Below are 14,561 nucleotides of genomic sequence, written 5' to 3'. Positions count from 1 at the left end.
CATAAAAGTAATTGTGAGCAGCAGGTAATTAAGTGTTAAAAATCCACAGTTAAAACATGTAATAGGAACATTAGAACAGTGGTGGTAGGGGCCATGTAGAGCTGTTTAAAATAATAATGGATTTTTTAAAAAATGGGCTTTGTTTTGGCTGGCCCCTGTAGCATTAAAGTCCCATTCTGATCCCTTTTACACAGCTATTCTTCTATGTGAAGAAAGGCTTTGCAGATTTGTACTGGAAGTACTTAAGGAAGTGGTACAGTCCAGAAATGTTTCACAACAGTTTCTTTGTTTCTAACCTCAAAGTACTTCCATATTATATTAACTTCCACACCTTACTTCTGCCACCAAGTCTGTCTTCCATTAGGCCCTTGTGAACGTCTCCAAGGTTTCATGCGCATGTAACTTTATTTTAGTGGGTATTCAAAGCAGAATGTTACTGGCCTGTGAGTTTTTAATGATGTTTTCAGATGTCAGTGGTGTTAATGGGAGGTCATAATTCTGTCTGTGGGGACAGTTCAGCAGTTCCACCTGCCAGTAAAATACACTTTGTTTTCAGTGAGATTTATTACTCTGCCTGTGCTTTCACAGTCGTGCAGTAAATCGGAGTGAACTGTGTATTAACATGTCAAAAATTCTGCTGCACTTCCTTTTTCCACACCAGCAAACTGCAGGAGCCCAGATGCAGGGTCCATTTGGGTGCAGCAACAGCCAGCTCCAGAGAACAGATGTAGGACCTGAAACCAAGAAGCAGAGAAACAAGCGGGCTCAGAGGACGGGAGAGAAGGCAGCTCCTCGGTCCAAGAAAAGGAAGAAAGAGGAAGAAGAAAAGCAGGCTGTTTATCCTAATGCAGATACTTTCATCCAGCTGAAACAGGTGAGTGTGCAGGGACTGGAAGAGGCAGTCCAGAGGCCACGTGGAACAGTGTATTTCTCCCAGTGGAAGTGAAGTTGATGCTTAAGTTGAATTTTGAGCATAGGGTGGGGAAAATGTGAATTTCCACAAAATCAGGGAATTGAAAGTTTGGGGCTGGTTTAATTTTGGAGGGTGGGTGGACATGGTAGGTAGTCCCAAAGCCACAGAGTTCCTGTCAGCTCTGGCAGCCTCTGGATGAGCTGGCAGGGAGCTGTAGCTGAAGAGGGGACCATATTCCTTAACAGAGAGTCCTGTGTTTGACAATTTCCTAACAGTGGATAAATTCCAATTCTTCTGTAATTTAGAAACCACTCTACTGATTGGAGAATTGCAATGTTTTCTGTTATACTTCATTTCTGACTTTTTTTTTCTTTTAATACAGCAACTTTCTCTTCTGCCTTTGGTGGAACCAATAATTGGAGTGAGCTTTGCACACTTTCTCCCCTATGGCAGTGGCCAGCTAAATGGTGGAAATCGACTTGTGGGAAGTTTTGGTAGTGCTACTCTCGATGGGGCTTCAGATTACTACTCTCAACTCATTTACAAGGTATGGTTTTAATCTGCATTTCTGTTGTGTGCTCTCAGTGGGAAGAGAAGTCCATGATATTATTACTACTAGTCATAGTTCTTGCCTTTTATGCAACTAGAAGAAAAATAACCTTTTATTGCTAGACTTGATAGTGCAAAACAGTCATCATTGTTTTACTCTCTGAAAGTGGATATTGGTTCTGGAAACTGCTGTTGTAAAGTAATGAAAAACTATAAATACTCTTTCAACAAATGGATGCTAAATAATGAAAATTGTAATTACAGTTTTGTGGAGCAGAAAAGACTGAATTCTCAGTACTTTGCAAAGTCACTGAAAGCATTAAAGCATTTCTTAATGTGAATTAAATAATGGACTTCTTCTCATTTGCCCACCAAGCCCTAACTAAGAACCTGGGAATTCTGAATAAAATAGACTGTTTGTTGATGAGTTAATAACCCACAGCATTTAGAACTCGGTCTCCGAGATCAGAGTGGCAATATTGGGAGGGCAGTGGGATACTGAACAGACAGAATCAAATTTGCTGCTTGGATACCCTAATATTAAAACCTATTAAAACCAGTGGTGTTTTTTCCAGCCTTACACAGTGTGTAAGCTGAGAATGGGACCTACAGAAATAGTTGTTGTGGTCAAAAGTAAGTAATGAGGATTAGCTTTGTGGGCATGACTGCAGCAACAACAGATACTGAAGAACTGAATGTTCTCATTTAATTTTCATTTAAAATATGGGCAGTTGAATAAACTGGTGAGAAGTAGCCCATAGTATGAACTTGAGGAGTGTCTGCTGCTGCATGGTACCTGCTTTAGTGACAGCTCATCCTGTCCTGAACGAGAGGCAGCTTCCCCTTCAGGGACAGTTGGTGTTCATGGTGCTGGAGAGTCCCTGTGCACCAGCTCTCTCAGCATGGAATTGGGACCTTTGTGAAACTGTAGGACCTCATTGGAAACTGTTCCTTACAGTGTTCTTAGTGTATCTTTATAAACAGTTTAGCTACATATTACTTGGAAATGTATTTGGTGGTGTTTACTCATGTGAGCTATTTCTTTGGTATCAGTGATACAGGAAAAGCCAATCCTTGTTCCTCGTACAGTAGATACCTTTCTGTCACATGCTTGGCTATCAGCTATGGCTGCATATCAGTTCTACATCTGGGCATGAAACTCTGAATGGGTTACATTACTGGAACAAGTCAAGTTCTTTCCCTGTGTTCCATCCTGATTGATGGTTCTTTAATTCATGTCATGCAGCAGAACAATCTGAGCAATCCCCCGACCCCCCCTGCCTCTCTCCCTCCCACGCCGCCGCCCGTGGCCTGCCAGAAGTTGGTCAATGGCTTCGCCACCACGGAGGAACTCGCTGGCAAGGCTGGAGTGCTGGGAGGCCACGATGGTAAGGCTCATGTGTGTTGGTTCTGTAAAGTCAGTCCTGTCTGTAGCAAATGGCAAAACAGATCTTAGAATCACCAAATGCGCTGAGTTGGAAGGGACCCACAAGGGTCACTGAGTCCAGCTCCCAGCCCTGCACAGGACACCCCCAGCAGTCCCACATTGTGCCTGAGAGTGTTGTACAAGTGCTCCTGGAGCTCTCTCAGGTTTGGTGCTGTGACCACCACCCTGGGGAACCTGTTCAGTGCCCAGCCACCCTCTGGGTGAAGAACCTTTTTCCAATATCCCACCTAAACGTCCCCTGACACAACTTGAGGCCTTCTCTTGGGTCTGGTGACCAGAGAGGAGATCCACAGCTGCCCCTCTGCCCCCAGTCATGAAGGAGCTGGGAGGTCTTCCCTCAGTCTCCTCCAGGTTACCTCCTAGGATGCTTCTCAGTTGCAATCCTCCTTTATGAAAACAAAATGCCCAGACTTCTCAAGGTTATGATCATTACTAGCCAGCAAAATTTTACACAGTACAGTGTCAGGCATCAGTGCCTTTGCCTTGTTCAAAAACATGTTGAGAGCTAGACACACGCTTAAGAAATGAAACAGGAAATGTGAAGATCAGTTTTCTGGGTCCGGTACAAATGACTGGCATGAGCTCCTTGGTTGAATGAGCTCAAAGCAGCCTAACCAGAATGTGTGCAGTCAGTATGTATTTCCTGATGCTTGCAATTTGGGCAGTTAAAATTGCTTTCTTCAGTATAAGTATTCTTTATACTGGCTTTTTGTAAATACTATTCAGTGATTAAAATCCTTTTCTTCACACCCCTTTTCCTTTGTTGTTACAAAATTGTTGATTTTTTTGTAGTTCTGTGGGTTTTTTAAGTAAACAGACGTCCTCTCATAGTGGCAGAAGACACACTCAAAAGCCTTTCAAGCCCTGTTTGCTCAAAATTTGCAGGTTTTTGTAAAAATAGAAATTAATCCTGAATGGTCACAGTTTTTTGAACTTCCAAGCACCTCAGAATGGTGTCAGCATCAGACCCCACCCACACCCAGCAGGCAGCATGTCTGTCACTGAAAGAGCTGTCCAGATGTCTCATTGTGCTGTGCCTTTCTGGTTTCAGTTACCAAAGCTCTGGGGCCAAAGCAGTTCCAGTTGCCTTTCAGACCACAGGATGATTTATTAGCCAGAGCAATGGCTCAGGGCCCCAAAACTGTGGATGTTCCTGCTTCGCTTCCAACACCACCTCACAACAACCAGGAGGAGTTAAGGTAGGTTTTCCTTGACATCTTCAAAAAGATACTTGGAGCAGATTCTGTGATCTTTCAGTGGATGAGACTGAAGATGTGGAGAAACAAAATCTTTGTGCACAGCCACAGAAGGGCAGAGAATGGAATTGGGATCATTTTAACTCTTAACATTCCACGTGTAGAGAACAGCATAGTGAAGCAGGTGATTCCAGCCATTGCTAGACTCCAGATGCTGTTAAATTGTTAGGAATTCGTTACCTTGGTCTCTTAAAAGTGGAAGAAAATGGTAGTGTGGTGCTGTAGTAACAGGTGACTGCTGCAGCAGCAGCAAGGCTGTGCAAGAGCCAGCCTGAAACTGCACAGCTCCATTCAGTGTCCCAGGTGAGAAACACTGGCTGGAACAAGAACCTCCCTGCAGAGATCTTGCCCTTTGCCTCCCTTTCACTTTCCTGCCCAAAATATGAGTGTCTGTGAAACACTGGAGCCTGTATGTGGACAAAGGCCAGACAGTTTAAATATTAAAACAGTTCAAATATGAAATGCTCATTTTTACCCTGGTAGATAGGGCCATGGGGAGCAGAGGGTTTGGCTCTGTTAGTGTCCTTGGTTTTTCTTCGTGGACCTTTCCCGAGAAATGGAATACATGTGCAGTGGAATATGAGATACCCAGAGGTGATGGCTTACCAGAAGTTTCATCCATTTCCCAAACAACTTTTTTGGGTTTTGTTCCAGGGTTCAGGATCACTGTGAGGACAGGGACACTCCAGATAGCTTTGTTCCTTCTTCCTCTCCTGAAAGCGTGGTGGGAATGGAGATCAGTCGCTACCCAGACTTGTCGGTTGTAAAGGAGGAGAACCCAGAACCTGTCCCATCTCCCATCATTCCCATCCTACCCAGCAGCACTGGGAAAGGTGAGGCTGCAGCAGAGTGAACACTTTCAACTATGATTGTGTTTCTGTTTCCATAAGTGTAAGATTAATGTGCTGTATTCTGTTTCCTTTTCAGGTTCAGAAGCCAAAAGGAATTACATAAAATCAGAACCCGGTTCAGGAGCATTACCTGGTTCTGGCTTCTTCTCCTCCCAGCTTGGACCATCCCAGAATGGTCCTAAATCTGGCCTTATCTCTGTAGCAATTACTTTACATCCCACAGCTGCTGAGGTAAAAGGAATAAGCCTGTATTACATACATAGAGTACAAGAACAGTTAATTTGGTTTATATATAGTAACTTGGGGGGGGTTACAGTGTAACAGTGTACAGTAATGCTGCTGTTGCAATCTTCTGATAGTTTGTATCTCTGCTGTGGGAACTGCTTGTCAGATGTAAACAAAGGTTTGTTTTTGTTATTGTTTTTAGAACATCAGTAGCGTTGTAGCAGCATTCTCCAACCTGCTCCATGTCAGAATTCCCAACAGCTACGAGGTCAGTAATGCTCCAGACGTCCCATCCTCCATGGCAGCCACCAACACTCACAGAGGGAACCCACCTATGGAGTACAGGCAGCACTTGCTCCTGCAGGGTCCCCAGGCAGGATCCATGGGGCCTGCCAGGATCGTGGGGCCCTATGGACTCAAGCAGCCCAATGTGCCATTCCCTGCCAACAGCAATGGTGAGTGGGCTTTAACTTCCAGGTGTTCAGTACCAGGGTTTAACTGAGTCAGTATTGATGCATTTTAGCCTCATAAATCCATGCTCTAGAATTCAATAATTGGTTCTTGTTTCAAATGAAACTTTCTCTTCATATGTGATCATGTAGATGCTCCTGGGTTTAACAGTGAGTAATCATCCATCTCTGATTTCCATTGTCTATTTTCATCAGTGTCAGTGAGGCATTACTCCCGTAATTCTTAAAATTATTAGAGTTTATTTTGTCCAGAGAGATTGTTCCTGTGCTGGAAAGCTTGACATGGTTGTTTAAGCCTGTATTCCTGTGTTAGTTTATTTTGTAATTTTTTTACACAATAATGTGTTTTTTCCTGGTTTGCATTGTTTTAGGTCTGATTTATACAGTTTATCTATCAGGCCACAGTTTAAAGCCCTCCTTCCATGCCATGTCCAAGAGAGTGCTGTGAAGAACACTGTGATTTCTGATAAATTTGTTTGATCTGCTACAGCCTCTGACAGATAATCTGTTCCCTAGGTCTGGCTGGCTACAAGGATCACAGCCAGAACATGGCAGAAGGCTCAGCACTGAGGCCTCGCTGGTGCTCCCACTGCAAGGTCGTGGTTCTGGGCAGTGGAGTGAGGAAATCCTTCAAAGACCTGCCCTTCCTCAAACAGGTCAGTGCTGAGGTGCCCAGGGCAGGGCTCTGCACTCAGCTGGGGCTCCTTAAAGCAAGGGATGATGATACAAAGTCCTGCTTGTCCTGCCAGCCAAGAGCACTTCAGCTTCCTGGGTAGTCTCCCTTCCTTTGTGTCCTAATTCAGGGTGGGATATTCCAGCACATTTCATAAACCAGGTCCCATCTATGGGAGTTCTCAAAGCCCTGCTACCAATCTCCTTCCCTGACCTCTTCAGGGACCTCAGTTCAAAAAATCTTATTTGTGAGGCAGCCACGTTGCTGTGTCAGGAATTACTGTGAGAGCAGGAATACTTGCACTCATCTTGGGCAGGAATTAGATTTCAGTTGAAGTCTCTTGTCCTTACACTGGGAGCTGTCATTCCTTCAAAAAATACCATTGCTCTTCAGTGACCAGGAGGTGACTACACCACAGAGACCTAGCCAGAACCTGAGTAGAGTAAAGGGTTCACGCAGGCAGGAATGCACTGAATTCCCAGTAAGGTTTTGCAGATGGATCAGCAGATAAAACAGTGTGATCTGGCTTTGATTAGGCTGAAATGAAACATTCTTTTGCCATCTAAAGATAAAAGAAAATGGATTTTGCTTTGCAAGAGTGCCTATGGAGCAGATGGGTGCATGGTATAGAATGCTTTATTTTGATTGTTAAATTTCTGTGAAAAGCAGGAAATGCTGAAGAACAAGGGTGTAGGTGGTGGTAAAGTGAGATTATCTGTCAAATAATCAAGTATTTATATCACAGCATCCCTCATTATTTCACAAATGTTCACAAATAAAAGAGTTTCTAGCCAGATTGGAAGACTTGTTTCATTACATTACTATGTGAAGAATGGTATTAAAATGCACTTTTACACTCTTCTGTGTTTGATTCCCAGGATTCCCAAGAAGGCTCAGATAAAATGAAGGACATTGTATTCTGTAGCAACAACTGCTTTGTTCTTTATTCAGCAGCTGTGCAAGCAAAAAACTCAGAGAACAAAGTAAGTATCAAACACTGGCAGACCCAAGTGAGCTGAAATTATTGCAGCTATTTGTTGGAGAACAGAAAGGGGCCGAGGGGGAAGCTTGTACTTAATTTGAGAGGTTTATAAATTAATTGCTCAATATTCAGACACTGAGATTCTGAACCAGCAGAATGAAGTAAAAACCATATTTGCAGAACTTTGTGTCTGACAGATGCATGGCAGAAAAGCCACCACCTCTGGCTGCCCTCCCAGGCTTTGAAGATGCAGTCTCAAAAAATCAGTCATTCAAGTTCTCCGGGCATTGTAAACAACCACAGACATGTTTTTAAGGAGCATATGCTGCATTTGGATTTGGCTTATATAGTTAAAAATAAAATTGCAGCTGTGAAAATAATAATTGAGCAGCAAGTTTGTAAGAAGTTTCATTTGTTCAGTAAAACTGGAAAAATAGAATCCTGTTCCCTGACTTTATTTGGGTGAAGCTGCCATTTTAAAAGCATTGATTACCAAAACACCAGTAAGGAGACTGAGAGCTGACATTGACCAGGAAAAGGAGGCTCTTATTACTGGAGAAGTACATCTGAAGAAGTTTATTCAGCTGAAGGTGGAATCAGGCCAGGAAATTTTCTCAGGTGGTCCCGAATATTCTGCTGTAGTTGTCTACCTGCAGACGCTGCAAGGAGTGTCTGAAATCTGAGAGAAACAGGGCATCATTTCTTGCTGTGTCAAGAGTCATTCAGTGTCAGAGGAAGGTGGACTTAAATTTATCTAATTATTTAATCATTAAAAGAGAAATAGTCTTCACTGAAGACTGAATGATCCTGCTGAGTTTCTCACAGTTAAATTTTTTTGTGTACTTTTAACTAACTGGTCTTCTGCTGTTTCTAGATCAAATGTTCCTCTTTTCTCCTAAACCATTGGACAGAACAGCTGTGTTCTTCAGGCTTTACCTAATCAATGAGTTCTCACAGTCCTGTACAGACTGTATAGTTTGAATCCTTCCTTCAAGTGCATCCTACTTATTTTCTCAGGAGGAATTGAATTTAAAAAATACAGCCCTGGAGAAGATAACTCTGTGTACATCCATATCCTTTTAGTGTCCCATGTAGCTCATTTTCAGTTGTGTATGAACAGGGTAACATTCCTCTACAAGTGCATCAGCATGTACCTAATTAAGCTAATTAAATGTCATGCTCAGCCTCTCGATCCTTTAATTTACTCTTTCAAGATTAATCACACAAAGCACGTTAAGCACTTCATAATCTAAACTTCCTTTGTTGTTCTTATTTTCTGTCTTAGGTTTTTGTTTGTTTGTTTGTTTTTTCACAAATCTCTGCAGGTATAATTTTTATTTACTGTGACTGAATAGTTTAAGTCCTCAAGTTGTATCTAATCCAGAGCTCTGCAGGAATTCCTCCTCACTCGTTTCCAGGAAAAAAATACATGGCATTAGTTCTGAATTTTCCACTTCTACCAAGTACCGGGTTCTTACGCTTTAAATTAGTTCTTTGACACATATTTTAAGGTTACTTTGTGTTGTAACAAAACTTTCTAAGAACCCTTAAGAACTAAAGCTGGCAGTCAGCTCACTGAGCGCAATTGAGGAGTTTTGCATTCAGAACCTGGACAAAAGATCGTTTGTGCTTTCTCTCGTATATTAAAGGGGCACCATGTTCCAGGTGGGCTGGGAGAATTTCTTGCTCCATATCCTGGCTCAAGCTATGGTAACATGGGTTAGGATAATTTCCATCTTTCTCTGTTGCTGCATCTTGATTTTAGGCATTTGGAGAAGCCGCTCTCATACTGAGGTGCCCATGTTTTCAGGTTATATTTAATGATTAACAAGTTTGGGATCTTTTTTCTTAAAGAGTTTTTCTGTTGGTTATCAGGAATCGGTCCCAGCCCTGCCACAGTCGCCGATGAAGGAGAGGCCGCCCAAAGCATTCCATCAGTACAGCAACAACATCTCCACTTTGGACGTCCACTGTCTGCCTCAGCTGCAGGAAAAGGTTTCTCCACCCTCATCACCCCCCATCATGTTCCCCCCTGCGTTTGAAGCAGCCAAGGTAGAGGCAAAACCGGATGAGCTGAAGGTAACGGTGAAACTCAAACCCAGGTTAAAAGCAATACACAGCAGTCTGGAGGACTGCCGGCCTCCCAGTAAGAAATGGAAGGGGATGAAATGGAAAAAGTGGAGCATTCAGATTGTGATTCCTAAAGGATCATTCAAACCTCCTTGTGAAGAAGAAATAGACGAATTTCTTAAAAAACTGGGCACAACCCTTAAACCAGACCCTGTGCCTAAAGACTACAGGAAATGTTGCTTCTGTCATGAGGAAGGTGATGGATTAACTGATGGACCAGCAAGGCTTCTCAACCTGGATTTAGACCTTTGGGTCCATTTGAACTGTGCTCTTTGGTCTACAGAAGTCTATGAGACACAAGCTGGTGCCTTAATAAACGTGGAACTAGCACTGCGGAGAGGCCTGCAGATGAAATGCATGTTCTGTCACAAAATGGGTGCCACCAGCGGTTGCCACAGGTTAAGGTGCACCAATATTTATCACTTTACCTGTGCCATTAAAGCACAATGCATGTTTTTTAAAGACAAGACCATGCTTTGCCCCATGCACAAACCAAAGGGAACTCACGAGCAGGAGCTGAGTTACTTTGCGGTGTTCCGGAGGGTGTACGTGCAGCGCGACGAGGTGCGGCAGATCGCCAGCATCGTCCAGCGCGGGGAGCGCGACCACACCTTCCGTGTGGGAAGCCTCATCTTCCACGCCGTGGGCCAGCTGCTGCCACAGCAGATGCAGGCCTTCCACTCCTCCAAAGCCCTCTTCCCCGTGGGGTATGAGGCCAGCCGGCTGTACTGGAGCATGAGGTACGCCAACAGGCGCTGCCGCTACCTCTGCTCCATCGAGGAGAAGGACGGGCTCCCGCTCTTCGTCATCAAGGTGGTGGAGCAGGGCCATGAGGATCTGATTCTGACTGACACAACACCTAAAGGTAAATTTTGTGAACTAAGATCGTGAGTGTCCTGGGGTGACTTTGTAGCTTTGTTGTTTGTTGGGGTACTGCCAATTCCTGTGGTACAGTACCTTTTTGAAGCAGCTGTTGCAGGCACTGTTCTAACATAATGTTTATAGTGAGCTTCCATTTTTAATACCTTGCTGTGAAGATGTGAACACCTCTGAAGAAATTGTATAAGCTACAGATCAGAAGAATTGTTCCAAGTCTGCAGAGGAGACCCAAGATTGAGTGCTGAAAATTAACTAAAGCAGTAGGAAAGTCAGCACAGGTTTCATTTCATGAAAAGTGACTTTGTTTAAACACAGAGGCACTGCTCAGTTATCTTCAGATCAGCTGGGCTCAAGTTAGGGAGCTCTAAAAACAGCTGAGTGACCACATTGTTCTCAGGGTGGGTAATGTCTCTGTCAGGGTGTCCATAAACATATGGACAGGTCTTGGAAATTGGCTCATGGATGTGCTGGAGGCCTGTAACCCTCTGGGTCTCAAGGCCTTGGTGCTGTGGGTGCTGATACCTACACAGAACTGACTGCAGACAATCAGTGGAAATAGAATATATTTTGTATTTTCAGAAAACCGTACTTTTGCAGGATTCCTCAAGAGAAGCCTGTCCATGTTCTTGCCAAAGGACTGAAAGTTTCCATGCTGAGAACACTGAAAGCTCCATTTCTGAGAACTGAGAATCAACAGTGTGTTCGGGATTTGTTAAATCCCAAAAATTAGCAACAAATCGGTCTCCACTTCACATTTTAGACCCTGGCCTGTTTGTATAGGCAAAGACAAAAACTTTCTCAGTGCTGGGTTCTGGTTCCCATATCCTCAGGCATTTGTTTTGAAACCAAGTGCAACAGCTTTTATTTTTTTGATCACTGTAATTCTCTCCCAATGGTTGTGTAGGTGTGTGGGATAAAATCCTGGAGCCCGTTGCTTCTGTTAGAAAAGAATCTGAAATGCTCCAGCTGTTCCCCGGCTATCTGAAGGGTGAAGACCTCTTTGGTTTGACAGTCTCTGCAGTGGCCAGGATTGCAGAATCGGTGAGTTCACCACCCCAGTTCTTGCTGGATCATCCCACTTGCTGGATAGACACACGAGAAGGGGAACAGAAAGAAGTATGAGAAAGTAACCATTTTATTACACACATAATTAAACATATAATTATTTGTAATTTTTTTCTTTCTCTCTCTTTTTTTTTTTTTGCAGCTGCCAGGGGTTGAGGCCTGTGAGAACTACACTTTCCGCTATGGCCGAAACCCCTTAATGGAACTCCCTCTTGCCATCAACCCCACGGGCTGTGCCCGTGCCGAGCCTAAAATGAGTACCCATGTCAAGAGGTTTGTGTTAAGGTATTTTGTTTTAATTTCACATAGTACAGCCCAGGGTTTATAGGCTGCTTTAGGGTTATTTGTGCTTTCGTCTGCTGCTTACAAACCCTGTCGTCCTTGGCTGTGAATGTGCATGCCCCAGTCAGAGGAACTGCTTTGTGTCTCCGCTAGCTGGCTTTAAGTGTCTGTATGTCTGAGAGGATTTTTATTGGGTTTCCTGGCTGTTTTCAGAGAAATCTTCAGTTTTTCTTTTATTCTTTCCTGTTACATGCCCAATTCCTACAGGCCTCACACCTTGAATAGCACCAGCACATCGAAGTCCTTTCAGAGCACAGTCACAGGGGAGCTGAACGCGCCTTACAGCAAACAGTTCGTCCATTCCAAGTCCTCTCAGTACCGCAAGATGAAAACCGAGTGGAAATCCAACGTGTACCTGGCTCGCTCTCGCATTCAGGTCAGTTCCAACTTCAGGAAATGGATATTAAAAACAATTACATGTGCTTTTATTAATACCTGTTTTACAGCTAAATTTTGTAGATGTTATATTTTATATATAAATATTTATTCAAATCCAGCTGAAAATCTGAAACTAAACCTATTGCAAAATTCCTTGCAGTCTCGTTCCAAAATTGGCAATTTTTATGTGGCACATCAATTGCACAGATTTACCTTAAGTAAGATTTCTTTCTAATTACTGTAAATATCTGAAAAATTCATTTGTTATGGTCATCCAGAGAAAGGATTTTTTTTTTTTAAAGTTATGGGCTGGTTTGTTGTTAGGTTTTTTTTAGACTATTCCTCAAAACTGTAGTAAAACTTAATAAAAATAGAAATACACAGTGGAAGCATGAGATGCTCAGGTCAAGACCAGCAGGAAGAGCTCAGTACTTGCTTGCCTTCATAAGAGTATAAAATCCATTGCTTTATGTGATGCTGCCGGTTTGCCCCACAGTCTGTTTTGGAAAAGCTTTGTGACTAATCTGGCTGTGTGTGGGCATGGTTGTTGTTTATTTCAGGCTGGACTTCACCGTGCCTGGGTTCCTCTCAGGTGTCTTTGGTCTAGCAGAACCCACTTTTATTTCTCAGTGAATTTATAACCTTTACACAGGCAGTGTCAGAGGGGTAAGAGCAGCTCCACCACCGAGACAGCAGCCGAGTTTTCTGGGATCCGTGTGAGGCTGGATTCTCTGTTGGGCTGTTACTACATCAATTATTTATCAATGCTGCTTCTCTCCCCTTTCCACTGTTGGTTCGGGGCACAGTGAGGAACACAGAGTGTAAAGTTATTAACTCTGAGTGTACTTTGTGTAGGGCCTGGGTTTATATGCTGCTCGAGACATTGAAAAGCACACAATGGTCATTGAATATATCGGGACGATTATCCGGAATGAGGTAGCAAACAGGAAGGAGAAGCTCTATGAGTCTCAGGTAAGGGTGTTTGTTCATTCTCTCTTTCCCCTTCCCCATTCAGACATTCATAGAACAAAACAGATGCTGTTCTCCCCGATGAATGTGTCGATGAATGCAAATAGGCTTAAAATAAAACCAGAGGAGTCTGCAGTGATTGTTATCAGGGTATTTCAACATTTAATGAATCTCACAGCACCCTGGCCATCTTCTGTTCCAGACACAGCTCTGGCAGATGTGTCGGGACCTCTGTTTTTAATGAGAACTTCCTAAATCTAAAGCCACTTCCTTTGTGTGACTCAGAGGCATGGTAACAGTTAGTGCCTGTTTGGGAAGCAGTCAGATATCCTGGATGAAAAGCAGTAGGAAGCTCTTAGGGAAAACTAAATTGTCCAGAGGTTTGTGTTCGTGACCCATGATCATCCCTCACAAACCCAAGGGGACACAGACAGTACATGACAGTGCTCATGAGCCAATGGGCAGTGCCTGATCTGGAATGCAGAGGGCACTTGGAGCTGGCCCATGTTGTTGGTTCATCAACTGGCAATGCAGTAAAACCTTACCAGAGCCCTTGTGCCACTTGTGTCTTTCAGAACCGTGGCGTGTACATGTTCCGCATTGACAACGACCACGTCATCGACGCCACCCTAACGGGAGGCCCTGCAAGGTGGGTGGCCCCAGAGGGATCCCTGACCTTCTCCTGGGGCATCCCCCGTTTTGGCCTGGGGCTGTTGGAGGCTCAGAGTGTGTGGGGTTTATTCTCTGAGCTGGTACATTCAGTCTTCAAACTGTCCTGCTGTCTCTTCCATCAGCTTTGCTCATCTTTCAGTTACATTTCATGGCAGCTGTGAAGAAAGGAATTTTTTTTGATCCTTGATTTTTTTGACATTTTCTAGGTAAAGAAACAAGTACAGAGTAATATAATTGTATGTGGAAAGGCGGTGAGCCCGTGGAGCTAAGGCCATCCTGAGGTTTGGTTCACATTTGCCTCAAGGGATGGATTTTCCTTAAAGGTTTCATCTGTCCCACTCTTCTTTTGCAGGTACATCAACCATTCGTGTGCACCCAACTGCGTGGCTGAGGTGGTCACTTTTGAGAGAGGACACAAAATTATCATCAGCTCCAGCAGAAGAATCCAGAAGGGGGAGGAGGTAGGGCAGGTTCTGGCTTTACACCCCTCTTGCCACGTGCATTGTGTGATTCCTGGCCAGTGGCACTTGTTTGTGCTGGGGGGAGGTGACATTTCCCTTCCCCTGTCCTGTGCCTGTCCCTTACAGTGCAGCAGCCTCTGCTGTGTTTTGCTGTTTAACCTGCAGGGAAAGCTCTGGCAAATCCCAGCTCTTCCATAACCACTCTTGTGCCTCTCCTTCCAGCTTTGCTATGACTATAAGTTCGATTTTGAAGATGACCAGCACAAGATTCCATGTCACTGTGGAGCTGTAAACTGCCG

The 14,561-nt window shown here is 43.8% G+C and overlaps 1 protein-coding gene across 10 annotated transcripts in view; it reads left to right on the top strand.

The window, feature by feature from the left end:
- The window catches only part of KMT2C (lysine methyltransferase 2C), a 191,956-nt gene that overhangs the window by 175,757 nt on the left and 1,638 nt on the right, over nt 1-14,561 (top strand). For 7 of the 10 annotated variants that reach the window (XM_058831023.1, XM_058831029.1, XM_058831032.1 and 4 more), the window contains 17 exons: nt 662-874; nt 1,296-1,460; nt 2,709-2,850; nt 3,961-4,108; nt 4,820-4,998; nt 5,093-5,247; nt 5,444-5,696; nt 6,228-6,367; nt 7,263-7,367; nt 9,242-10,361; nt 11,280-11,416; nt 11,583-11,725; nt 11,990-12,158; nt 13,016-13,132; nt 13,705-13,778; nt 14,154-14,262; nt 14,485-14,561. The exon at nt 14,485-14,561 is cut by the window's right edge and continues 1,638 nt beyond it. In XM_058831023.1, the coding sequence (XP_058687006.1) occupies nt 662-874; nt 1,296-1,460; nt 2,709-2,850; nt 3,961-4,108; nt 4,820-4,998; nt 5,093-5,247; nt 5,444-5,696; nt 6,228-6,367; nt 7,263-7,367; nt 9,242-10,361; nt 11,280-11,416; nt 11,583-11,725; nt 11,990-12,158; nt 13,016-13,132; nt 13,705-13,778; nt 14,154-14,262; nt 14,485-14,561 (3,446 nt within the window). The remainder of the gene's footprint in view (nt 1-661; nt 875-1,295; nt 1,461-2,708; nt 2,851-3,960; nt 4,109-4,819; nt 4,999-5,092; nt 5,248-5,443; nt 5,697-6,227; nt 6,368-7,262; nt 7,368-9,241; nt 10,362-11,279; nt 11,417-11,582; nt 11,726-11,989; nt 12,159-13,015; nt 13,133-13,704; nt 13,779-14,153; nt 14,263-14,484) is intronic. The other 3 variants (XM_058831033.1, XM_058831024.1, XM_058831025.1) reach the window with 3 other exon arrangements.

The sequence above is a fragment of the Poecile atricapillus genome, chromosome 2 (genome assembly GCF_030490865.1).
Source record: "Poecile atricapillus isolate bPoeAtr1 chromosome 2, bPoeAtr1.hap1, whole genome shotgun sequence".
Classification (NCBI taxonomy): domain Eukaryota; kingdom Metazoa; phylum Chordata; class Aves; order Passeriformes; family Paridae; genus Poecile; species Poecile atricapillus.
Note: the sequence above shows the minus strand (reverse complement) of the source record. Positions and strands in the feature narration are given on the sequence as shown.